The sequence below is a fragment of the Macrotis lagotis genome, chromosome 4 (assembly GCF_037893015.1).
Source record: "Macrotis lagotis isolate mMagLag1 chromosome 4, bilby.v1.9.chrom.fasta, whole genome shotgun sequence".
NCBI classification, from domain to species: domain Eukaryota; kingdom Metazoa; phylum Chordata; class Mammalia; order Peramelemorphia; family Peramelidae; genus Macrotis; species Macrotis lagotis.
The window spans coordinates 185,690,897-185,716,658 of NC_133661.1; the positions used below are offsets into that span (position 1 = coordinate 185,690,897).

Here is a 25,762-nt window from a genome sequence, read left to right on the forward strand (position 1 = left end):
AAAACCAGGCAAAGCAAAGCAATACAAAATGAAACAATCTGCTTCAGATGAACTATAGAGAAGAAAGGGTGCAACCTTTGAGAAAGAGAAACCATGCTAAGGATGACTTCAGATTCCCTTGAGGACCAGTCAAAGGTTGCTTATCATGAAAAAGACAGGAAGAAGTTGCTATTCTAGCAGCAATGGGATACAAGCTTGCCTAGTAGTAGAGAGAAGTAGAGAAGTCCCTAGGAAGGACTGGATTTGGGCTCGAGTTTCAAATATTGGCTTCCTTCTTGGACTATGTCTTTACAACCATGGAGGGTCAGAGAAAAGTGGATTTGGAGTCAGAAGACATGGGTTAGAATTCTGACTTTGTTATTTATTATTTGTGTGACCTGTGTGACAAGTTACTTATCTCTGCAAAAAAAAGGCATAGATTGGGTAAACTCTCAGGTTCTAAATTTATTGTCTTATGTGATTATGCACAAGTCACTTTATCTCCAAGTCTCATATTCTTCAGCTAATAAGTAGAGATGATGATAGAAATGGTATAACTTGACAAAATTTTTGTGATGTCAGTTCTGGAATCAGGAATATCTGAATCCAAATCTGAACTCAGATCCTTATCAATGTCTGGGTAAGCCATTTACCTGTTTGCCTCAGTTTCTTTGATTGTAAAATGTGGTTCATAATAGTACCTGTCTTGCAAGGTTGTAGGGAGATCTAAATGAAATAACTATAAAATGATTAGCACAGTAGAAGGTGCTTAAAAGACACTTGTTCCCTTTCCCTTTCTTTCATCTATAGAATGAGGACCTTGGACTAGATGGTTTCCTAAGGTCCTTTCCAGTTCTAAATCTATAATCAATATTTTATTTCTTTCCTATTCTTCACTTTACCATATTTGTGGTGCCTATTCTGGTTCTCTGTATGCTTAATAAATGTTATTTACACATTGCAGATCCTGAATTAAGTGAAAATAATAACATGACATAGGAGTCAAAGGAGGGGATCATACTGAAGAATACCAATATTTTTTCTCTTCACATTTCTTCTATCTGCTCTATTCCCATTTTTTCCATCTCCTTTGCTCCCTTTTCGAACTGTTTCTGGTGTTGTGGGCAGCAGCCAGGATCCTGGCCGCTGAAATGATTCCCTCTAGTTTCACTATGCATCAGTGGTTGGAAAAGCAGCACTGGCAGTTCCCTAACCCCAATGTCTCTAGCCTCCAGTTCTATTTCATTAAAGAGATGGGACCTATCAATATACACCTTATATTTTGCAAAAAAGAATAATAACTTTCTGCATGACCAGATCCAGAATATCAGTGATGTTTGCCAGCTTCATAATATTACCTGTAAGAATGGTATAACTCACAACTGTTATGATAGCTTTAACAGTGATTCCAATCACCAAATGCAATCTCATTAGCACTGCTCCCAATTACAGCTACCAAGGTACTCTTATCAATGCACATTTTGTAGTGATCTGTGATCCTTCCCAACCACATGACTCCCTGAAGGATCCATTGCTTCCTGTGCATCTGGATAAGACCCCTGCCATAAGTTACTCCCACTCCCCAACTTGATTTTTCTCCTCCTAGTCCTTCCCCCATCAGTTTCAGGTCTCATTTTGCTTGTTTCTTCTGTAGCATTTGTTCATCTCCCAAATTCCTGGAATGCTCCTCTTCTCATTAAACCTGCAGTCATTCTCCTACTTGAGTTCCTTCTGGGCATGGAGATTGTTTTTCTGGCAGCTCATAGTGCAATATTATGGGAGGAAGCTGTGTTATAAATATTTTATTGATCCTTATTGATAAGACTAATTTTTCCTGTCCCCCACTCATGAGATCATAGATAAAGATCTGGAAAGAACTTCAGAGAACATCTAGATCAAGTAGACTTATTTTACAGAGGTGGAATTTGAAACCCTGAAAAGTTAATTTTCTTGCTCAAGGATACATGGGTATGGAAAACATCTAAGGTGGAATTTGAACATAAGTTCTGTGACTTTAGAGCAGGCATCTTTGATTTTTTTTGGGGGGGTATTGCAGGCCTCTTTAACAGTCTAGTGAAACCTAACCCCCTTCTCAGAATATTTTTAAATAATTCAAGGATAGCCCAACTATCAGTTTAGAGTTTAGTCAAAATAAAAAATAAAACTTTTTCCCACTCAAGTTTGTAATCACCTTTAATTTTTCCTGAACCTCTCCATGGATCCCAGGTTAAGAGCCATAATTTATTACAGGAAACTACTCCTCTCTGTGAATGATATGGAATGGAATAGTCTTTCTCCATCACTCTATAATGGACAGTTAACAATACACCATACTCTGTTAAAACTCCTGGCTAGTGTTAAGCTACTCCAATAAAAGTCCAAAATTTCTTTTTACTACTGGTTGTAGTTACTACTTCTTAATTTAGTTTTAGGTGAGGAATCCTCCCACTGTCAAAGTCATAAGGAGGAGGAAAAGAAACAATTGCACTCTATGATGGATGGTAACCCCCAAGTCTGATTCCTATGGTGTCAGCTGCTTCCTAGCTGAAAACTGTGTAAATTTGGAGTATGGTACCTACCAGAATAGTGTTCTTTAATATTCCTGACATCCCCTTGTGCTTCTCCTATTACCTAGTCCATTGGATCAATTTCATTGTAGTGAAAATCCACCTTCCATATTTTGTTTTGGATATGTTCTTTTCATGTGTACTTCTGAGAATATTCTGACTCATTTCACAACTGCACAGACCAAGTCTGATAGAACATTATGATAGAATTCCAACTAAGGAACTTCCCAGAGGAAGGAGGGGGAGGTTGCCTATTTAGTATAGTAATTCTCATCTTGTTCCACAAGGCAAACTCACTCTTTGTTTACTTCTCTGCAAGCATGTTCCAGAAAGCAGATGACTGTTTTAAGATATCCATGTATAGCAGGATTTTGGACTTTTTTTTGATTGCTATTGGCTAACCATAAGACTCCACAAGCCCCTTACATTCTCTCACTTTGGCACCTTATAAGAAAATGCAAATGCAAATGAAACCTGGAAAAAAACCTGTTTCAAATATGGGTTATAGATAATAAAAAGAAAGTTATCCAATTTCAGACTTAATGATCATTATGCTTCCTAACTTAACATTTAACTGAAGTCCCCCAAACCTTACTTGGCTCATGTCTTTCTCTAGTATAAACACCACACATAAATCCAAGTTCAGAGATCTGTTGTGCTCAAACCCTAATTGTTCTCTTCCCTTTCTGCTCAAATCTATTACTATATATATGAAGTAAAACAAAATGAGACATTTGGAGACTAACAGGTAACAAAAAGTTTACTTAACCATAGCATAGAAAGGATACTCAGTAAGAATACACACACACATACACACACACACAAACATATACATATTACCTACTCCTTTTGAAAATTCATTCTTAAAGCATAGTCTTCTTAGTGTTTTGTTTTGTGCAATGCAATGGAGTTAAGTGATTTGCCCAAGGTCACATAGCTAAGTAATTATTGTCTGAGGTAAAATTTGAACTCAAGTGCTCCTGACTCCAGGGAAGGTGCTCTATCTACTGCACCACCTAGATGTTCCTAAAGCATAGTCTCTAACCCAACTCAGTCTCAAAGCAAGAGAAATGGAAAGAATATTGGATATAAAATCAGAAGTCCTTGGTTTGAATCTCAGGTCTATTCTGGACTACATTTGTACACCAAACCTTTGGCAGATTTCCATTGAAGGATAAAGGAAAAGAACCAGAAGTAAGGGATATACATAGAGAGAGAGACAGAGGTGAGGTAAAGAGGGAGAAGAAACGAACTTTGAATGGACATCCTCCTTAGTCAGAAGCATGTCTGGAAGAGTTAGAAATCCAATGTTCCTTGATTTTCAACCTTAGAGTTAATAAGAGTAGGCTATTTGGGTAATTCTCTCTTGTGTCACAGAACTGCTTTACTCATATATTCTATCACCTAATCTAATTTTTATGGATTTTGCAATGACTGTTTTACTTTCTGTTTTGATAAGTATGCTTGCTTGCTGTTTCTGATTGTCTTTTGAATAATATTTAATGGGAGGGAAACTAAACTGTCTGAGATTAAGTTAACTGATATCTTCCAAATCTGGAGGGGGCAGGTAGAGTGGATAGAGCATTGGCCCTGGAGTCCGGATCAGCCTCAGACACTTAGTGATTGCCTGGCTGTGTGACCTTAGGCAAGTCACTTAATCCCATTGCCTAAAATAAGTAAAAACAAAGAAAAAATACAGACAAATCTGGAGCAAAATTACTTTTTTTTCAGTTCATCCCCACTCTTCAGAGAATTTAGCTTTTATCTTGAACTGCCCCCAAATAATTAGACTCTTGGTGTGCAAATATTTGATATGTGATAGATAAAATCCAGGTTCAATGATATCTAGAAGCTATATAGAAGAGTGAGGGAGTGATCACTTGGCAATGTTCCTAATCCCTATAAAGGAACTGTAATCACCCCAAGACTCAGAGACATTCTAGATGTAATTATAAACCTGGGTTACTTATGAGCAGTCTGATATTTTATTAGATACCACATCTTTCCCCCAGCCACTGTACTTTCAGTTTCACTTATGCTTCATCTTAAGTGGTGTTGATTGGGACTGATTCAGGCCAGTCTGGTAATTTAAGTTGGGAATTGAAACAAAATGAGACATTTGGAGACTAACGGATAACAAAAAGTTTACTTAACCATAGCACAGAAAGGATACTCAGCATGAATACAGTATTGACTCAGTTGGGCACAGCTTCCTGAACTTAGATTGCTAGCCTGGGCTGGTTCTCCAAGACACCTACCTCCTACTCTGGCTTTTGTTCTGTAGCCATCAAGGGTTCATTAAGTTTTTTTTTGAAGTTTTTTTTTTTTTTTGCAAGGCAAATGGGGTTAAGTGGCTTGCCCAAGGCCATACAGCTAGGTAATTATTGTTTCCGACCGTATTTGAACCCAGGTACTCCTGACTCCAGGGCCCGTGCTTTATCCACCCAGCCACCTAGCCGCCCCACTCATTAAGTTTTGATAATGCCTTTTAAAGAAAAAAAAAGCCTAGCCTTCATAACAGATATTGCTTCAATCATTGGAAGAGTGGATCATCTTACATAAGAGTTTTTCAGGGCAATCACAGTTCATCATGGATGACCTTCCGGGTACCTTCAAGATGGACTGGCTTCCCATTCTCACAGGCCACAGTGACTTTCACTGGTTCTTTCTTGGTACAGGTGTAGCGACATTTACCAGGCTGAGAGCTTCCCTTCTCCTGACAGATGGTGACAGAGTATGGATTCGGACCCTCGTAGCAGTTATCTCGCCCATTCTTGCAAGGAACATTTTTGCTTTTGGGGTTGGTGCATATATCCTTGATCTCATCCTGTTTGCCATGAATAATAGTATTGATAGGTTTGCATCTCTTTTTGCCTAAATTGATTTGCCTCATTTGCTTTTGGATCTCTTGAATACTGCTCTCTCCATTGTGATGTTCCCGCCAAAACTTCTGCTCCCTCATTGAAGATCCAGCAAACAATGACCTAGAATCTCTCTCTGATGGCTATGAAAAAGAATAACATGTTGGCAATTGGGGATTCACATTTAATGAGTTGCTAGCACATACTAGTACACTAATTAGTATGTAGATACTGTGTGTATACACATACCCACATATATTTACACACACACACACACACACACACACACACACACATATATATATATTATCTCACACAGAATGATGTCAGTTTGAAAAGCAGTTCATTATAGAGACAGAGGAGTCAGGATAGTGAATTGTAGTATTTACTATTCCACATGTCTGTAGATTCTGTAGTATTTACTACTCCACAAGTCTGTGGAGGAGAAAGGGCTGATTGAAGTGATTGGTCTCCTTTAGAGAAGAGATGAGGAGTGATAGGGTTTAACTAAAGTAGCAGGGCAGAAGGGTAAATCCATCATCTAGAGAAAAAATTCTTAATTTGTTTTTGAAAACTATATTCCAATAAAATTGATTTCTTTTGTAATTCTACATATTTTATTTCATTCATTTAAAAATATTATTCTTAAAGCATGTTTATCGGCTTCATCAGATACCAGAAAAAAAAGGTTAAAAATTTCTAATCTGTAGGGAGTACAGGAGTTTTGGTTGCTGATGGGAAGTAGGGCAAAGGCTGCTTGTTTCACCTACTATTTTCAGTTTTGCTTCTAAATTTTTTGCAGTTAGCAAGGAGCATAATTAGGGAGAAGACTGGAAGAAATCTCCTTACCACACTTTTGCCTATGTTCTTTACAATTTTGCTAAATGGGCTCCCATATTTGAAGGATACCCAGGCTAGTTACTCAGAGATATGATAGAATTTAAAATGAATTTTAGATTATAACTCAGAAAATAATTTAGTCTGAGACATTAGCAGTAGTCAGAGAAATGCAGTTCAACACACAGACTATCTAAGTCTTGGTCATTTTTGATTTTTGCTGACTGTTCTGGAAGAATATGCCTAAAATATCTTGGATACAGTCACAGTAAGAATTAAACTCTCTTTCTCCAGGGGATAAACTTCATAGTACATGCAATTTAATTGATAGTAGCAGAGCATCTGATGAGTTTTCATTGTAACTAAAGATAAGAGGATGGTAGCAGAGAACAACAGTAGTGACATTTGCTAGAAAACAACAAAGAAAATTTCAGCTGAGAGCATAGCCACAGAGGACCCCATCTCACTCAGGACATCACCCAAGGGCATCTGCACCCCAGAAGTGTGAATTGTATTGACCATAATACAACTCTATGTGCCTCTTCTTATATGTGCCCTGGTGATGTGCTCCCCAGAGGCAGAATGGTTCAGATAAAGAACACTGGGTATGGATTCTGGGACCCAGGTCCAAAACCTTTCTCTGTCACTTTCTACCTGTGTGATCCACCTTGGGAAAATTACTTAAGCTCTTTAGGACAATTTCCTTACTGGTTATATAGTAGCATTGGACTAAATAGCTTCTAAAGTTCCTTTTAGTTCAAATTTATAATCCTATATCTTATATATGTGAGAATTGAATGCATTAAATTATTGTAGTACCTTAATTTATTATTAGTTATCTCCTATGTGGCAGGGCCTGTGCTAGGTTCTAACTATATATATATATATATATATATATATATGTATACATACACACACACACACACAGGCCATCCTTATCTCAAATACCTTAATAGAGGGAGACTATATATAGTCTCCCTCTATTTCATGTGTGTGTGTGTGTGTGTGTGTGTGTGTGTGTGTGTATATATATATATATATATATATATATATATATATGTATATGAAAATGGTGGCCAGAAAGGAGAGTTATAGGGATTCTCTAGTAGAGTCATAGGGCAATTGCTATTGCACTCTTTCAAGTAGCAATGATAGCGTTGATTTGATTACTGTTCCCAGAGCAAGGATAAAAGGGGGCTTCTGGAGGAGGTAACCATGAAGAAAACAGGGAAGATGACAGCTACATAATCTCTGCTTGTGTTTCTTCTCCCTTGTCCAATATATGTACAGAGGAATCTTTTCATTTATTTTTATGCCTTTGATTAAATGGAGTTTGTGGTTCTACCCTCCAATTGGAGAGACAGAGGGTAGTGATGAAGTGAAGTACCAAGGCTGTTGAGATCTTACAGGATGATGAGATAATTCCAATAATGAACTTCTTAGAGGCATGGTAGAGAAGTCAGAGAAGCAATATTTGGGGTAGATGGAGAGCCATTGGTACATAAAGTATAGCTTTGGGGTTTATGAGATATGTGTATGAGGGTGCACACATCTGTGTATATGACAGCCACTGGAACATAAAAGGTGGTTATGGGTTTATGAGGTTTGTGTATGAGGGTATAAGGAAGGGCAAATGTGCTAGGGAGGTCAGAATGACCAGTGGCCAACCTTCACAATCATTGTCATTAGGGAGAAACAATATTGACAAATGATGGAAAGCAAGTGAACTTAGGAAGCTATGTTTGGCAGAGGGGAAAGAATTCTGGAGTCAGAGTGCCTCAGTACAAATGGAGACTTGCTATTTACTACCAGTATGAATTTGGGCCAGTTTCTCTTTGGTGTTTTGCCTCTTCATCTATAAAATGTGTATTTTGAACAAGGTGATCTCCAAGAACCCTTTCAGCATGAAATCCTTTACTTCTATGATTGGGTTAATGGAATTCCAAGGTCAATTCATATTAGTGCTTGGGAACTATTAGAGAGACCACCTTGCTGATAGAAACAAGGACCCTCCTCTGTATCTCTTCCCAATCCTCTTTGACTCATAGGGGAGACCCAGCAGCTGCAAGGCTAAAGAGAGAGGCAGGTTGTAGGTTGTAGTAGAAAAGAAACTTAGAGATCAGTTATTCCAACTCCCTTGTTTTACAGATGTAAGAATTGAGGTTCAGAGAGAATGAGGGTAGAGTGACAATTAGAGTGAGAATGTTCTTCTTATCCTCTCAGTAGATCCATGGGGACCAAGTTTCAGATTTCAGGAGGAGGGACCAGGAACCTCTGGGAGGAGATCCAGTGGGGGGGAAAAGTTTCTAGACAAAAGTTTCATATTCAGTGAAAGAAGAAACAAAAGTGAAAGGAGAAGTTAATTTAGAAATGAAAGTGACTCTCCCAACTCACGGAGTTATCCTCTCTAAAGCAAAGTGCTAGCCTCTCATTTCCAGGGGCTGCCATCATGAGCTGAAGCACTCCCCGATCCTTCTTCTGAGTCAATGATTGACTTTATGAGCTGGCTTTCTGAAGGAGAAAAGGAAATTTAAGGAGATACACAGTGAATTGTCTCCCTCTCCTCCATCCCTTCTCCCACCTCTCCATCCCCAACATAAGCATTTGTTACTTTAGGTATTACTAGATTCATGCTCATCAGCACCTCAACTTGGACAGATCCATTTATCAAATTATCACACTGTCACCCAGAACACCTGGACCCTTACTTGGGGAAAAAGTCCTGGGATAGATAAGGAAAGGGAAAACTGTAGAGGGTCTAGACGGCAGCAGATTAGAAGTGTCTGAGCCAGTAGGAGAAGAAACAGCACAAGGGGAAGCAGAAAACAGACATAAATCTACGATAATTAATCCTGAAGTGAAAGGAGGTTGTGGCAAGTCAGAAGGAGTAAGAGGGGTAGTGTCTCCTTTACAGCTTTGCTTAGCTCTCAGTTTTGCCCAGGCACCAATATGCCATCTTCTCAATGTTTCTCTCCACCCCTATTCCTTTGTTGCTTCCCATTTCCCTGAGCCCTTAATTTTTTCCCACCCTTTCTCCCAGTCCTTTCCTCTCTTCATCTCAATGCTGACCTAGCCCCAAAAGTGTTTTGCCTTACCCAGTCCTCTAGTCCTGGTTCTAGCAGAGAAGAGATCTAGCTGGTCTTGAGGCTGGGATGTTCTGGGGACTTAACATCTGAATGAAGAACTGGATTGGCCAGAAGTGGGAAGTGGGTAATGAAAAGGGTGGAGTGATTTGAGATCTTCTTGTAAATGGAAAGTACCAGACTTCCCTTGGTTAGGGACTCTCCACATTTACCCAGACTTTGGAACCAGCTCAAAGGTCAAGCATTGACCCGACTATACATAAAAGTAAATTTTAAAGCAATAGATAAACTGGTTAACTACCTCCCCCTGGGATTGGACATCTATTGGGGGGGGGGAAGAAGAGATAAAGACTTTATTAAGTTCTAGGGACTGTGAAAAGCAATTAATTTTTATGGGGAGTTGAAGGAATGAGGAGTAAAGTTTGATGGTACAGCAGGGAAGAATTTTTTTTTTAGGCAAGAGGAAATATGAGGATGTTTGTTGGATATAGACAAAAACATGAAGGAGAGACCAAAGATTCAAAAGAGAGGATGACTGATGTAATTATTTTCTGGAGGATGTAGGAAAAACTAGGTATAAATGGAAATATTAGACCTTTTTCTTTAGAGAGGGAAAGAGAATGAACAATGATTGTATAAGTAACGGCATAGTAAAGAGAACAATTGCCCAGAGATGGGAAATTTGCCCGAATTTATATGAAAAAGACAGGGGAAGGATCTGTTATTGGATCATGGCAGAACTTGATATTTGAATGAGGACATGGAACTGAGTCTGGGTAGAATTGGGGCCAAGAAAGTGCGAATATAGGTGGGAGTAGTTCACGAGGGAACAAACTGGGGCTTAAGCTGGCTAATGGTCTTAAACAGATAGAATGGAAGTCTCAGTTCTGCTACCAAAAAAACTCCTCAGTGCCTACCATAATGACCTATAGTCTACCTCATAACACTTCTTTCTACCTGGGGACCAGAGGTTTTTCTCCCTTTGCCCATGATCAGTCTTTGGAAAAAAGATCCTTTGAGTGGGCAGGTAGAGAGATGATAGGAGACATCATCCACATCCCTAGGGGAGGGCCTTTCTAGGTATGACTTTAACCTATTTTGGGCACCTTGTCTTTCCCAAAAAGTTTTGCTCTCACTAGCTTTCTCAAGGCCTAGATCGTTTTTGGTAGGACTGGTTGAAAGAATTATGAACAAAAAAAAAGGATACCTTTGAGATCCAGGGGCCCTACCAGGACTAGACTTCCCTAGAAAGAGGTGAATATGTCCCCAGGCTTAGATAATTTTCTATTATATATCTATAGGTGGCTACAGATTTGAGTACCACCACTCAGTACAATTTGTCTTAGCTCTTCAAGTATTGGCAAAGCAGAGGAGAGAGAAAGCTCTTGAGCCTCTGCTATAGGATCTTTTTTCCTTGGAATTGCCTCTATCTCTACTATACCTAATAATTTATTCCTCCTTCAAATATTTTCCCTGCTAAGTAACTTTAAATTTCCTGAGGAGCAAGGGAAGAAAGGGTGGGATTGACTTGGAGATCAAGTTGCACCTGCCAAAGCCAAGGGACCCTCTCTCTGCTTAGCTGCTTATAATGAGTCATAAAAGCCAGAATTGCTTCTCTGAAAAGGTTGGTGTTCCCAGCTTCCTAAAACCCCAAGAAAGAGATCAAACTTCAATAGTCTGCTTGAAAGAATGGCTGAGAGTCAGCAGGGACATTGCCTGCTTATCCATCTTCCTTTCATTCCTTAGGGTCAATATAAGGTAGGGTTTTCTGTGGAAAGGAGAAATGTCTGAATCTTATATGTCTGTCCTCTTTTTCCTTGGAAATAAATCCTAGAAAATCCATTCCTGTGGAGTAGAGCAGGAGTAGGAAATGTCTGGCCTGTAGGTTGTATAAGGTCCCCCAAGAAATCATTTGGTCTGGAGCAACCATGGCAAACGCAGATGGGACTTGAAGTTCAATAAATCTAGGAACTTTTTAGGGTTGAATTAATTAGATGTTTGACCACATATAGCAGGCAAATGGCCCTTGTCAAAAAAAAGGTACCCCACTAAAGTATTGGGAGCAGGGAAGTAACAAGAGAAAGGAAGAAAAAGAGGTGGCTACAGATTTGAGTATCTTGGTTATTTGACAGTAGCAAAGGAAGAAGAGTAAAGATAATTAGGGATAAACTTTGGTAGATCTCAGACACCAGGTTGCCAATTTGACTTGAATCAAGAGGCCTGATGACTCAAATTTGGGGTTATGGATTAATAAAGGTTTAAAAATAGTGAAAAATAAAAATCTTAAAGCCAAAAGCACAGAAGTTCCAAAGAAGAATATGAGATGTAAGAAGTTAATATAATCATCTAGTTCTAAGCTTCAGGGTTGGATCTTTCATATACTTTACACAATATTTTACTATCCCCTCTTTTATGTACATAGCATATTTTATTTTATGTAAATATATGTGTATATGTGTTTATATATATATGTTCTACTATAGACTTCTTAAAGACAAATACAGTGATTTACTTTTCTTTGAATCTTTTCTTATAATTAGCACAGTGATCACAGGAGTTTCATAAGTATTTGATTAATTGGGCATTAAGGTTGATGGGGATGTTTGAGAAGAATTTGAGCTTGAAAAGAGTAGAAATAGGCTTCCTGGCATTTTCACTATATATTCTCCATGTCTGGAATGCTCTCCTTTCTCATTTCTACCACCTGATCTCCCTGGGTTCCTTCAAATTCTAACTTTTACAGAAAGTCTTTCCTAACCCTAACTAATTCTAGAATCTTCCCTCTATTGATTATTTGCAATTTATTCTGCATGTAGCTTATTTGTATATAGTTATTTGCCTCTTGACTCATCCAGAGATTGAGTCCCACAATGATTGGGTCATTCTCTTAACTTTCTTTGTAGGTCTTAAGTTGCATGCCAAACTGAAAGTCTACAGAACTATTGGACTGACTTCATTGTTGTATGACTATGAAACCTAGACAGTCTACCAGCATCATGTCAGAAAACTGAACCACATTCATTTGAATTATCTTAGGAAGGGTCTAAGTATCACCTGGCAAGATAAGGTGCCCTATATTTAGGTTCTTTTTTGAGTGGAACTGCCAAGCATTGCAACTCTACTGCATAGAGAACAACTCTGATGGGTTGGCCTTGTAGTCTGACTGCCAGGTATATACTTACCTAAAAGACTATTTACAGTGAATTTGCACAGGGCAAGTACTCACACAGAGGTCAGAAGAAGAGGTACAAAGACATTGTCTCTGAAGAGCTTTAGTATCATTTGTGAAACATGGGAGACAAATGGCACAGGACTATCCAGCATGGCATGTCAGCATCAAAGATGGCATTGCACTACCATGAGCAAAGCAAAATCACAGTAGCCAAAGGAAATGTTTGCAAATCTAGAGACACCTCCATCCCAAATTTCAAATAGACTACTTATGGCAGAACCTTTGGAGCTCATATAGGCTAAGATAGGGTTATTTAAGTATTTTATTTCCTCTTCTGCTAATCAGGGTAATTTATATTTTTGTAAATTTTCATCATCAATTTTGCTTAGATTGTCAGATTTATTGGCATATAATTGGACAAAAGAACTTTCATTTCCTCTTCATTGTTGTTGAATTCACCCCCCCCTTTTTGGTGAGGCAATGGAGTTAAGGGACTTGTCCAAGGTCACACAGCTAGGTAATTATTAAGTGCCTCAGGGTGAATTTGAACTCAGGTTCTACTGACTCCAGGGCTGGTATTCTTTATATTTTTGATACTGGCATTTTGATACTAGTTTTCTTTCTTTCTTTAAATAACCATCCCCCCAATCCTTATCTATCTTGTTGTTTGGTGTTTTTTTTTTTTTTTTTTTTTTTTGGTTTTTGCAAGGCAATGGGGTTAATTGTCCAAGATCACACAGGTAATTATTAAGCATCTGAGACCAGATTTGAACTCAGGTCCTCCTGACTCTTGGGCTGGTGTTCTATCCACTGTGCCCCTATCTGGTTTTTTTTTTTTATAAAACCAGCCCCTAAGTTTTGTTTAATAGCTCAATAGTTTTCTTAATTTCAATATTATTAATTGCACCTTTGACTTTCAGGATTCCCAATTTGGTACTTCAATAAGGATTTTAAATTTGCTATTTTTTCTAGTTGTTTTAGTTGCATGCCCAATTTATTGATTTTTTTCTATTTTATTGATGTAAGAGTTTAGAGAAATAAATTTCTCCACAAGTACTGCCTTGGCTATATACCATAAATTTTGTACATTGTCTCACTGTCATCATCTTTAATGGAATTATTCCTTATTTCTTTGATTTATTCTTTGATCCACTTATTCTTTAGGATTAGATTATATAGTTTCCAATGAATTTTAAATCTCTCTTCATTACCTTTTATTGAATGTAATTTTTACTGCATTATGATCTGAAATGGAGGCATTTGCTATTTCTGCCTTTCTACATTTGATTTTGAAGTTTTTATGCCCTAATAGATGATCAATTTATGGTGTAGGTACCATCTACTATTTAAGAAAAGAATATATTCTTTTCTCTTCCCATTCAATTTTCTCCAGAGGTCTAACACATTTAACTTTTATAAAATTCCATTCACCTCCTTAACTTCTTTCTTGTTCATTTTGTGGTTAGATTTATTTGACTCTGAGAGGGGAAGTTTGAGGTCCCCCACTTGTACAGTTCTATTGTCTCTTTCCTCCTGCAACTCACTTAAGAATATGGATGTTTATACCACTTGCATGCATATGTGTTTAGCATTGCTATTACTTCATTGACTATGGTATCTTTTAGCAAGCTGTAGTTTCCTTCCTTATCTCTTTTAATTAGATCTATTTGTTTTTGTTTTTTCTGAAGTCATGATTATTACCCCTAGTTTTTAAAACTTTAGGTGAAGCATAATAGATTCTGTTCTAACTCCTTACCTATGTCTCTCTGCTTCAAGTGTGTTTCTTGTTAATGAGACTGTAGGATTCTGATTTTTAATTCACTCTGCTATCCACTTCTTTTTTATGGTTCATCCCACTCACATTGTATGATTTCTAACTGTATATTTCCCTCCATCCTTTTTTCCCTCTGGTTTATCCTTCTCTCTCTCCTTTCACCCTTTTCTTATCCCTTGTTTTGTTTCTAACTACCACTTCCCCCAATCTGTATACCCTTCTGTCAGTTCCCCCCCTTTCCTCACCCCCCCTTCTTTCATACTTCCATATAGGGTTAGATTTCTATGCCCAATTGACTGGGTATGTTATTCTCTCTTTGAGCTAATTCCAGTGAATTAAAGAGTTGTCCCACTCCCGTCTTCTTCTCCACTATACATCTTTTGTGCCTTTTCATTTGAGATAATTTACCTCCAGTTCTTTACTTTATACTTGGACCCTCTGCCTTTGTAGACTCTTTCAAACTGTACCAATAGTGATATAGTTCTTTAGAATTACAAGTATAATTTTCCAATGTAGGGATGCAAGCAGTTTAATCTTATTGAATTCCTTATGTTTTTATTTCTCTTTTCTCTTTTTATGCTCTTCTTGAGTCTTGTATTGAAAATAGAACTTAGTAAATATTTAATAAATTTTTTAATTTATAAAAATACACTCTTTGAGGGCAGTTAGGTGGTTCAGTGGATGGAGCACCAGCCCTGGAATAAGGAAGACTGGAATGCAAATCCAGACTCAGACACTTAATAATTGCCTAACTGTGTGATCTTGGTTGAGTCACTCAATCCCATTGCCTTAAATAAATAAAATATCTCTATCTCTATCTCTATCTCTCTCTAATCTCTGTCTATCTATATCTATATCATCTATATCTATCTCTGTCTCTGTCTCTGTCTCTATCTCTATCTCTGTCTGTCTGTCTCTCTGCCTGTCTGTCTATCTACACTTTTCCTTGACTGGCCGTGAGAAAAGGAGTGCTGAGTTGGTGGGGCTGGAAAAAGTAGTTTTCATTGTAGGAGCTGGGCCTGGGATGATATAAGACTGAAAGAGATGAGGACTGCCAGCATCATTGGACTACAGAGCTGGAAGGAACCTTAGAGGTCATCTATTCTTGCCCCCCCCCCATTTTGCAGATAAAGAAATTGAGACCCAGAAAGGTATAGTGACTTTGTGGAAGATCACAAGGTTGCAAATAGCACAACCAGTATTTGAATCAGACTCTCTGACCCTGAAGCAGATGCTCTTGGAATAACATCAGGAATTTCAACCTTTTTTGCTTCCTCTGTTCTTTGACTTTCTTTAATCTTACTCATTTCTCTATTCAATATGAAAAAATAATTCTGGAGTTTACCATGCAATTGCACACAAGAAATAGATTAATTTTTCCTAAAGGAAACTTTATTTGGAATAAAATGTTTCTTGTTTCAAAAATACTTATTAGTCAAATAAATTAATGATAACCTAGGTTCTTTTTCTTTTCAAAGCAATGGTTTATTTTTGGTAATGGTTTGTGAAAAAGGTACCTACCTGTCATGTTCAGCCTCCTCTTTTTTTCTCTTTACTTTAGTTTTGATTGAGAATGAAACAAAGAATCTTAATTCTTGGAAATAAGTTGTTCTACATTAGAGTCTAGTGAGAACATTTAGTAATGGTGCTATGTTTCTCCCAAGGGTATACCAAACAGTTTTTAACTTTGCTGACTGGAAATCAATTTAGGGCTTCTTTGCTTCTTTTTTGGGGGGAAATCAATTAACTCATCTTTTCCTAGGTCCTTGTTCCTGATTTTTTTCTAGATTAATATGAAGAATACCTATTATCTAAACTTCATCAGTTGGATATCCCCTCACCTCCCTTCCATCTTGGCTCTTTGCACTGATCCCCCTCTGGCAGGAATGAGGGGGGTCTCTCCTCTCCTCTCTGCCCTGAGGCCCCTGAAAAGTGCTATAAATTATGTCTCTTCCTTCCCCACACCTTCAACCTCTTATTTATAATAAAAGCTCCTTGTTTTTATAAAAAAAAATAAACTTCATGTTTGATTTTGATCTGTTGGATTTATTCCTTTAATTTTTGTGATTTTTCAAATGTACTGATGATTCTTTCCCTTTCTCACTGACCTCACCTCCTCACTATTTCCTCTCCAATCCATTTTTTTTACCCAGCAACAATACTACTTTTAGAATATTTCAAAAGGAGAATATAGTTTTTTAAAAATAAAAACTGATATTTCCTGTACTCTTCTAACAAACTTTTCATACTCTGCTGGGATATTATACTTCAGAATGTAAACTTCTGTTCTACACCTAGGGACGTAAAGGAAGACTATATAACTCTCCAGCAATTTTACCAGGAAACAAAGCAATTGAAACTGAAGGCCTGTGTGGAAAGGAGATTGCATTTCTTCATCCTAATCTCAGGCTTGGGCAAGTTGCCAGAGAAGAGAGGAAATGCCATGGTAGGGGAGATGACTATCTGAGAAAAAAAAGAAATTCTGGCTATTTGAAGCAAGTTGGCTCTTAGCTACAGGGGCTCCTTGAGGTCAAAGGAAAGCTGAGCTAGGACAAGCTCCTTACCCATCAATCAATCAACAAGAATTTATTAATTGCAACAGGCTAAGTGCTGCAGATACAAAGCTAAAAGTCAAAATAGCCTTTGCCTTTAAAGAAATTACAAATCAATCAGTACTCCTACAATAAAAATGGAGTAAATGAAAGGTAGCTTTAGAGGAAAAGACATTAGCAACTACAGAGACTGGGATTTGGAGGAGGTGACCCTTAAAGTGAGTCTTCCATGGATTCTATGAAGAAAAGTTTAGGTGGGAGAAAATTCCAGGATGGTGGACAACCAGTGCAAAAATATGGTGACAGGAAATATTATTTGAGTGAAGAACACATAAACAAGTATGTCTGGACCAAAGGGCTTGTATAGGTGAGTGATATGTCATAAGATTGTAAAGAAAGGGTCACATTGTGAAGATTTATAAATGCTAGAGGAGTTTATATTTGATCCTAGAAGTTATAGTTACTGGAGTTTACTGAGTAGGGGAATGTTTTGGTCAGGCCTAAACTTCTAGGAAAATCACTTGGACAGCTGAGTACAGATTGGAATGAGGAGGGTGGCTAGGAGATGAATTAGAAAGTTATTTAAATTGTCCAGAAAGAGACATATGTACATAAGAGATGTGGTGTGTGTGTGTGTGTGTGTGTGTGAGAGAGAGAGAGAGAGAGAGAGAGAGAGAGAGAGAGAGTTGAGAATTTGGAATTTGGAATGATATTGAATCTGGTGACTGGAAGAATGGTAGGATCTTTGAAAATAATAGGGAAGTTGGGAGGAGAGATGGATTTAGTACAGAGATAATGGTTATCATATCCTATTAGACCAAGTCTGGAGATAGTATTAGGTTTTGAAGAGCAAGTGTGTAGGTTTTGATGATAGAAGCAAACTTGTATAAACAAATCCAGAACTAGAGGGGGTAAAATGATACTTTAATCATTGGTGACAGAAAAAGTTAGGTGAGGGAAAGTGGATAGAATCTTCTATCCAGATAGCAATTTAAGGTTTGCAAAACACTTTACAAACATTTTCTCATTTGAGTCTCATAGCAACTCTATGAGATAACAGCTTAAATGTACTATTATGCCCATTTTATAGGTGAGAAAATTGAGGCTTAAAGAGATTAAACAATTTATACATACTCAGGGAAGTTCACAAAGTATGATTTGATCCAGGTCTTTCCCATCTTAAATCCAGTGTTGTATCCAGGCTCCAAGTTGAAGATAACCTATCATGCTTCATTGACTCTAAGGAGTTCAAATGAGACAAGTATATCCAGAGAGGCATTATGTGACTTTCCCAAAGTTACCAGCTCATTATTGGTCTAAGCAGTAATAGAATCTGGATGTCCTACCTTCAATGTCTGTACTCTGTATATTACTACTGAGAAAAAAAGCATGGATGGTATAATGAGTGAATGCAGAACCAACCCTTCCACAGCCTCCAATACTTCTGGTCAGAGAATACTCCATGGAGCATTTGTGGAGCTGCTCTCCTTCCAGTTACACACTGGCCCTGACTCTTTTTCAGTGGGCCAGAAGTATTGGTTCAGTATAAAAAGAGCCAGCACTTTAGGATGATGCATCAATTCTTGGGTGGTGGGGGCAGAGGGCCTCATCAAAGCTGATCTCATACACACACACACACACACACACACACACACACACACACACACACTGCATATCATTCTATATGTGATTATTTATAAAAAAAGGAGCTTTCTGTGACTATCTCAAGGGATCCTCACAACACATCCCAAATGATATTATATTTCCATTTTTTTAAGCTGAAAAAACTGAAGGGCAAATAAATCATTATATTATTATTATTCACAATTGCAGAGGGAGCATGGAGAGTAATTAGTTCAGGTGGACTTCAAATCTAATATACCCATACTGCCCATTAACAAAAGGCAGGAATTCTTTGACAATCAGATGAAATAACTGTGGTGGAAGCACTTCGAAAATTATAATGTTACATAGTGGATAAGAGTGCTGTGTCTGGAGTCAGGAAGAACTGAGTTCAAATTTGATCTAAGACATTTAATAGCTGACTCCCTAGGCAAGACACTTAATTCCTCTCTGTTTCAATTTCTTTAATTATAAATTAAGTATAGAAACCATAACTGAACCTAACTCACAGGATTTTTAAATAATCTCAAGTGTAATAATATTTGTAAAGTTCTTAGTATAGTACCTAGGATATAATAGGTTTAATAAATATTTATTCCCTTTATTTCTTTGCTCATGGATTTCAAACTGGAAGGGATCTTAGAACACATTTAATTTAACTCCCTCACATTACAGATAAGGGAAGTGAAGCCTTAAGATGCTAAGGAACTTGTCCAAGGTAACCTATTAATAATATTAAGTGGAAGATCTGAGACTTGGACCCAGGTTCCCTGGCTTTAAATTTCCCTCATTCTCCACTGCACTGTGTTCTATGCATGGAAGAGTAGACCCATTAACTCTGAAACTTTAAGAATGAAACTCAGTTCACAACATTGAATTTTTCACCTGACCAAACTACTATGGGAAATCTCTAACTTCTCCACCATATTTTTATGTTGGGTACCTTCACTCCCTCCCTGCCCCACCCCACTCTCTCCCTCTCATATTTTTTAGACTTCTTTTGTATGCTGTCTTCTGCCATTAAATTGCAAGATCTTTGAGGGCAGGAGCAGAAACAATACCAAATTTTATGTTGAGTTCAGTGAAGTAGTTGTTAAAATAGCACTTGTAATCAAAGGTTCTAAGGTGGGCTCCTGGGCAGCTGTCCAAGGTGAAAACCACAAATTTATATTCCTTAGTCTTTTTTTTATTTTTTGGGGTTTTTTTGCAAGGCAGTGGGGTTAAGTGACTTGCCCAAAAGTCATACAGCTAGGTAATGATTAAGTGTCTGAGGCCAATTTGAACTCAGGTCCTTCTGACTCCAGGGCCAGTGCTCTATCCAGTGCACCACCTAGCTGCCCCCCTTAATCTTTTTTAATGTTCATCTGTGCAACAGCATTTTCTAAGCACCTGTAGTAATGTTCATTTCATCCATAAGTGAAAAGAAATGACAGAACTATGCCTGTAATATTTATTCATTTCTTAAATATCATTATACATTTGATGAAATACTACATTTTAATTCCCTCTTCTTGGTTACTTTAGTAAACAAACATATAATGTAAAGATAAAAAGTACCACTCAACCAGGGGGTGACAAGCTGTCATTTGTTTCCACTTTGTGTTATACCCAAAATTCCCCTGAGATATTGAGTGTGCTGGTGTTTCCTGAATGGTGAAATCGATAGGAATCTGGGACACAATGAACCAATAGAGATAAAGATTTCAAGTATTATCTTATTGTCCATTTTGGAAGCCATAGAAGTAGAAGAAAAAAGTGTTAGGATAGTTAGAATGAGTTATGGTTCTGCATATGTTCCAACATTGAGTGTTGTGGTCACATGGCTGCTTTCATTCCATAAGGATACATTTGCCCTCTATGATTAATATAACATAATCTAACTTTGTGTACTTCTTTCATTGTTCTTGAGTATTAAATGAATGAAATATTAAATCACCTTTCAGCATATCTTTTTGTATATTTAAAACGATCATTAGGACAGAGAGAACCAGTTGTTAATTTATTCTAATCCCACCCCATCAGGAATTATTATTATTATCTTTTTGTATTTGTATCCTCAGCACTAAGTACAGTGCACTTAATGTTTATTGACAAATAGATTATTGCCTACTTCTTTCCTTTGGGGTCAGTGGACTGGGGGATTAGAAAGTAGGATATAAAAAATGGTAGAGATAGTTGGAATGATAGAGTGAGAGCCTATGGTTTAGCCTCAATGAACGTGGGTGAGTCTATGGGGGAGCAGTAATGAAAGGATTAATAGCAGTCCCCTTCTTGACTTTACTCCCAGTAACATCATTTCTGTCCCCACCACAACATCACCTAGAAGAATCTAAACTAGAAGAGAGGAATCTAGAAGCCTTGGCAGAAGACAACAGAGAATCAATATGTCAGCCTTCCAGTTGCAGTATTGTCCAGAGGGTTTTCAGGTACTCACGATGCCATCCAGGTGCACAGGAACTAGCTGATACTCAGGGGGATCGCCACTTTCAGGGGGGTCACAGGCCACAATGTAGGCTCTATCAAGGGAGCTGTCCCTGTAGCGGCATTTGGGGTATTTCCCAGAGGTGAGGTCACACTGGGTAATGGGCACTGTGCTAGAGCTCTGATGACAGTTCTCCCGGCCATTCTTACAGGTCATGCTGGGGGATGCACAGGCAATGGCCACATTTGAGAAAGAGTCATGAAGGAAGCTGTTAAGGGGCTTGCAGCGCTGGGTATAGTGGTTAATCCTGTCCATGGCCCTGCTGCATTGAAGAGGGCTTGGCTGGACATGTTGAACTTGAAACCATTGGGCATAGGTCAGGTTCTCAGGCTTGGCGCCGACTGGGACCTCCCAAAACCCCAGAAAGAGGAGCAAGAGAGGGCATGAGCCTGCCAGCACTGGTGCCATCTCTCCTAAGGGGAGGAAAAATGAAGGGGGGCAGAGGGCAAGAAACTATTCATTCAAGAACTCAGTGGCTCCCACCTCTGTGTTGTCCTTGACCAGCTGGGCATTCATCCCCACTTACCTTGCTGTTTCCTCATCCCCCACTCATGCCTGTGCCTCTTATCCACTTATTCCCCAATGTCCCTAATCTCCCTCTCCTCATTTCGTCTAATCTCTCATCCCCATTGTGATCCTACACCCCTCCCCCAACCTCATTATAATTCTAGATTCCCCTTCACCTCACTGTGATCTTATTGCCCTTCTTTCTATTATTCTCCTACATTTTTCACTGTGGGCTCATTGAGAGCAGGAACTGCCTTTTCTTATCTTTTTGATTCCCTATCAATTCATTTCTGGCTCACAGCATATCCTTAATACATACTGACTATATTTTTACCCTTTTTATTCTATGTTCTTATTCCTACATAACACAAGTTTCCCTATCCTGTTCATATCACTGTGCTCCCATATCTTCACACTCAACTGTGCCTTTTATCCTCATTTCCCTACTAACAGTTCTTCCCTTTACCCCATTATGCTTTCAGTTCCTCTTATCTTATGCCTCTTTCTCTCTTCATATCACTGTATTCCTCTCTTCAATCCTACTTTGCCTTCATCTTTATTTCCCTACTGTGCCAGCTTACTCACTCTGCCCCTTTCTCTATTTACCTTATTGTGCCTCCATCCTTACCTATCCCATTGTGTCCCTTGCTTACTTATATCACCATGCTCCCTTCCCCAATGAATTATACAATTGTCCTATGTAAAGCCTCTTTTTTCCCTTATTCAGCTTTCTCTTCCACCCTCTTATACCTACAACACTCTTTACTCCCTAGATTCTGTCCTACCTTAACCCCAGAAAGCCATTAACTTTCCTCACCCAGTCCGACCTAGAATAGCTTCTTGCTGTAAGTTGAATCCAGATGACTCTTAAAAAAAATCCTGGAGTATTTTCCTTGTTGGTTGTTGGTCTCACGATGCCAGCAAACTATGTGATTGACCAGAAGACTAAGGCGACGATCTCAGGATTGGTGGATTGAAATGATGTTTGTGGCTGGCATACACACCTCACATCTCGGAACAGGTTGAAGCAAGTCATCACTTCCTGTGTTTGTGATCGAAGTCGGTCCCTGTCCCCCTCCCATGTGACCTGAACCATTCGTGCTAATGTCTTTCAAAGGAGTTAATAAACCTGTCTAAACAAGTTCTGTAATGACAACGCCCTGAAAAAGTGTTCATCTTGTCACATTAAAAAGAAATGTGTAATGGAGCAATCCTCCTTCTGATGTGTCAACCAAGCCTGGAAAAGGGCCCTGGCTTGTTTCTCCATGCTGGCATTTTTCACCAGTGACATCAATAGGGCTCCCTGGGTTGACATAAAATGTTCCTCTGTTCCTGCCCTGAGAGAGCCACACATGCCTGCCTCTACAAGTCATTGTGCATATGATTAACTAATTGGGGTGGCACTGTTTACTCATGAGGATATGAAGGGAAAAGACTTGAATCATCAAGATTTTATGAGGATTCCGTAATATTGGGTCCCTTCATCTCCATCACCACTAGATATTCTAATGATGAAGCAGTGCTTCTCCTGGCTATTATCTGGGCATCTTCTGTTTTTTCCTGTCATAGTACTGACCTCTTCACTCAACAGAAATTTATTAAGTACCTATCAAGGAACCATGCTAGGCCTTGAGTATATAAAGATAAAATGAAAGGACCTACCCTCAAGGAGTTTATATTCAATTGGGTGGTACAATAGGTATCCAGAGAAGTAAATACAAAATAAGTACCAAGTTATTTTTACAAGGGGAGAGGAGAAGGCAGTAGCAAATGAGGAGTGGGAGGTCAGGGTAGGCATTTTGTAGAAAAAGGCCCTTGAACTAAGCCTCAAAGGAAGTTAGGAATTCTAATTAAATGAAGAAAAGAGTACATCTAGGCATTGCCTGGAACCAATGGTGAATGATTTTAAAACTCCAAAGAACAGAACTTGGCTTTTATCCTAAAGCAAGAAGGAACCACTGGAACATCTTGAGTAACATGGTCACTTGAGTGACACGTGCTTTAGGAACATCAGTTTGTCAGATATGTGAGGAATAAATTGAATGGGGAGTAACTAGAAAAAGGGAGATCTGTTAGGATGATTCTGCAGTGTTTCCAGCAAAAGGTAGTAAGGTCCTGAAAGTTGGGTGAATGGGAAGAAAGAGAGAGATGTAATACATGTAGAGCAGAATGGACCAGATGACCAAAGATGGAGAAAAGGGTTGAAGGAATGAGAAGAGCTGAGTGTAAATACAGGGTTGCAAACCTGTGAAACTAGAAAGATAGTGATGTCATCAATAGAAACAGGGAAATTAGGAAGAGGGAAAAGAGAGTGATTTCTGTTTTGAGATGCCTTCAGGATAAGAAATTGAGACTATCCAAAAAAGAAGCTGAAGATATAGGAGTGGGTCTGAGGAGAGACTGGGGTCATCTATTTAGAGAAGATAATTGAACTTATAGATGATAAGGTCACTGAGAACAATGATAGAAAATGACTAAGAACAGAGCCCTGGAATATGGTCACATAAGGTGGATGGGAAATTAAAAATATTCCAACAAAGAAGACTGAGGATTGGCCAGACAGGTATAATAACCAAAAGTAGTATATTACCAAAACCCAGAGAGAAGAGAGTAATCAGGATGAGAGGAGAGTCAAAGGTGTTAAAATCTTTAGAGAGGTGAAGAAGGATGAGGACTAAGAAAAGACTATAGGATTTGGAAATTAAGAGTTCATTGCTAATCTTGGAAAAAGCAGATTCAATTGCATCATATTAGAAGTCAGACTGAAAAGGGCTGAGAAATGAAAGGAGGCAGCAATGATGGGAGATGTTTTTGTTCAAGGTTGGGCAAGGGAAGAGATATAGGATGAAAGCTGAAAGGGAAGTGACTTGGCCATGATCACACAACTAGCAGGTTTAGATCTGAGACTTAAGCAGCCATGAACCAACTCTACTGATTTTTGTCAGAACTGTGTCTTTGTATCACAGCAGCTAATAATTATGGAAATTGCTAAATGGAAGTCGGAGAATAAGGCAGTGTTCAATGTTATCCTAGTATTTCTAAAACAGCAACATTAGAAGGGATTTGAAGTCAGAGGATTTGGGTTCAGATCTCTACCTGTATGACTTTGGGCATGACTTCTCTTTTTTCAGTTTCTTCATATAGAAAGTCAAGGGGTACTTTATAGTTATAAATCAAAGTATAATATCCATTTTCTATTTCTCAGATGGTAGCCTGGGGGGTCTCCTTCTTCTGTTAAAATAGTATTCAATTGGAAACCGAAGGGATACCCATCAGTTGGGTAATAATTAGATAAATTATGACATATGACTGTGCTGGAGTACTATTTTTCTGTAAGAAACTATGAGTGAGTGGACTTCAGAAAAGCCTTTAAAGACTTGCATGAAGTGAAGTGAGCAGAATCAAGAGAATACTGTACACATCAACAGCAACACTGTGAAATGATCAAATATGATGGACTCATATTTGCTCTCAGTTCAGTGATCAAGGAAAATCCTAAAAGACTTGTGATGGAAAATGCCATTCACATCCAGAGAAAAAATTATGGAGTCTGAATACAGAGCAAGGATTACTATATTCATTTTTAAAAACTTTGTTTTTTCTTTCTTTCTCATGGTTTCTTTCCCCTTTGGTTCTAATTTTTCTTTCACAACATGACTTAAATGGAAATATGTAAAACCTAATGATACATGGTATTCACTGACATGGGGGGAGGGGAGGGAGAGTGGTTGAAAAATGTAGAACTCAAAAGTTTACAAAAAGATGAATGTCTTTATGATGATGTTACTACTTGGCTTAAGCCCAGCATCAGTCATTGGTTGGCTAGCAATGGTATAGTCACTGATGACTTATTGGATGCAGAGCATCATTCCAGGTGCTGGAGAAGATGTGTTGTCATTTGTCCTTCATTCTCAAAGATGACCATGACATCAAGGAAGGTGATGCCATGACAAGCACATGAATTAGATTTGAGTGAGTGGTGCTGTGCTAAGTCACCAGCCTCACTTCCTTCTCCAGAGCCATCTGGGTCCAGTGACCAGATATGAATCAAGACAACTGGAGATGGCCCTAGATGTGAGGCATCAGGGTTAAGTGACTTGCCTAAGGTCACACGGCTAGTAAGTGGCAAGTAATCTGAGGCTAGATTTGAATTTTTGTCCTAACTCCAAGGTTAATACTTTATCCACAGTGCCATCTATTACCCACTGTGCCATCTACCTGCTAGGCAGAGGATAGAGCACTGGTCCTGGAGTCAGAAGGACCTGGGTTCAAATCCAACTGCAGACACTAGTTGTGTGACCTTGGGCAAGTCACCTAACCCTGAT

The 25,762-nt window shown here is 38.5% G+C and overlaps 2 protein-coding genes across 3 annotated transcripts; both read right to left on the reverse strand.

Annotated features, from left to right (window-relative positions):
- Positions 1-2,825: 2,825 nt before the first annotated feature.
- LOC141521935 (ribonuclease pancreatic-like) lies at positions 2,826-9,445 on the reverse strand. The gene is made up of 3 exons (XM_074234955.1): positions 9,340-9,445; positions 8,639-8,755; positions 2,826-5,550 (listed from the first exon to the last, which is right to left on the reverse strand). Exons 2-3 carry the CDS (start codon positions 8,693-8,695, stop codon positions 5,125-5,127), a joined length of 483 nt encoding a protein of 160 aa, XP_074091056.1. The 5' UTR covers positions 8,696-8,755; positions 9,340-9,445; the 3' UTR covers positions 2,826-5,124.
- Positions 9,446-19,927: 10,482 nt separating this feature from the next.
- Positions 19,928-24,434, reverse strand: RNASE8 (ribonuclease A family member 8). 2 transcript variants are annotated; one of them, XM_074234946.1, is made up of 2 exons: positions 22,265-24,434; positions 19,928-21,343 (listed from the first exon to the last, which is right to left on the reverse strand). In XM_074234946.1, exon 2 carries the CDS (start codon positions 21,336-21,338, stop codon positions 20,871-20,873), a length of 468 nt encoding a protein of 155 aa, XP_074091047.1. In that variant the 5' UTR covers positions 21,339-21,343; positions 22,265-24,434; the 3' UTR covers positions 19,928-20,870. The 2 variants fall into 2 exon arrangements, with proteins under 2 accessions (XP_074091047.1, XP_074091046.1); XM_074234945.1 differs by having other exon boundaries at positions 22,255-24,433.
- Positions 24,435-25,762: the final 1,328 nt, after the last annotated feature.

Coding starts and splice junctions, on each gene's coding strand:
- LOC141521935 (XM_074234955.1), bottom strand. CDS start 8,695: ATGATGGCAGCCCCTGGAAATGAGAGGCTAGCACTTTGCTTTAGAGAG. Junction 5,551..8,638: donor GCTTTAGAGAGGATAACTCC/GTGAGTTGGGAG, acceptor TCTTTTTCATAG/CCATCAGAGAGAGATTCTAG.
- RNASE8 (XM_074234946.1), bottom strand. CDS start 21,338: ATGGCACCAGTGCTGGCAGGCTCATGCCCTCTCTTGCTCCTCTTTCTG.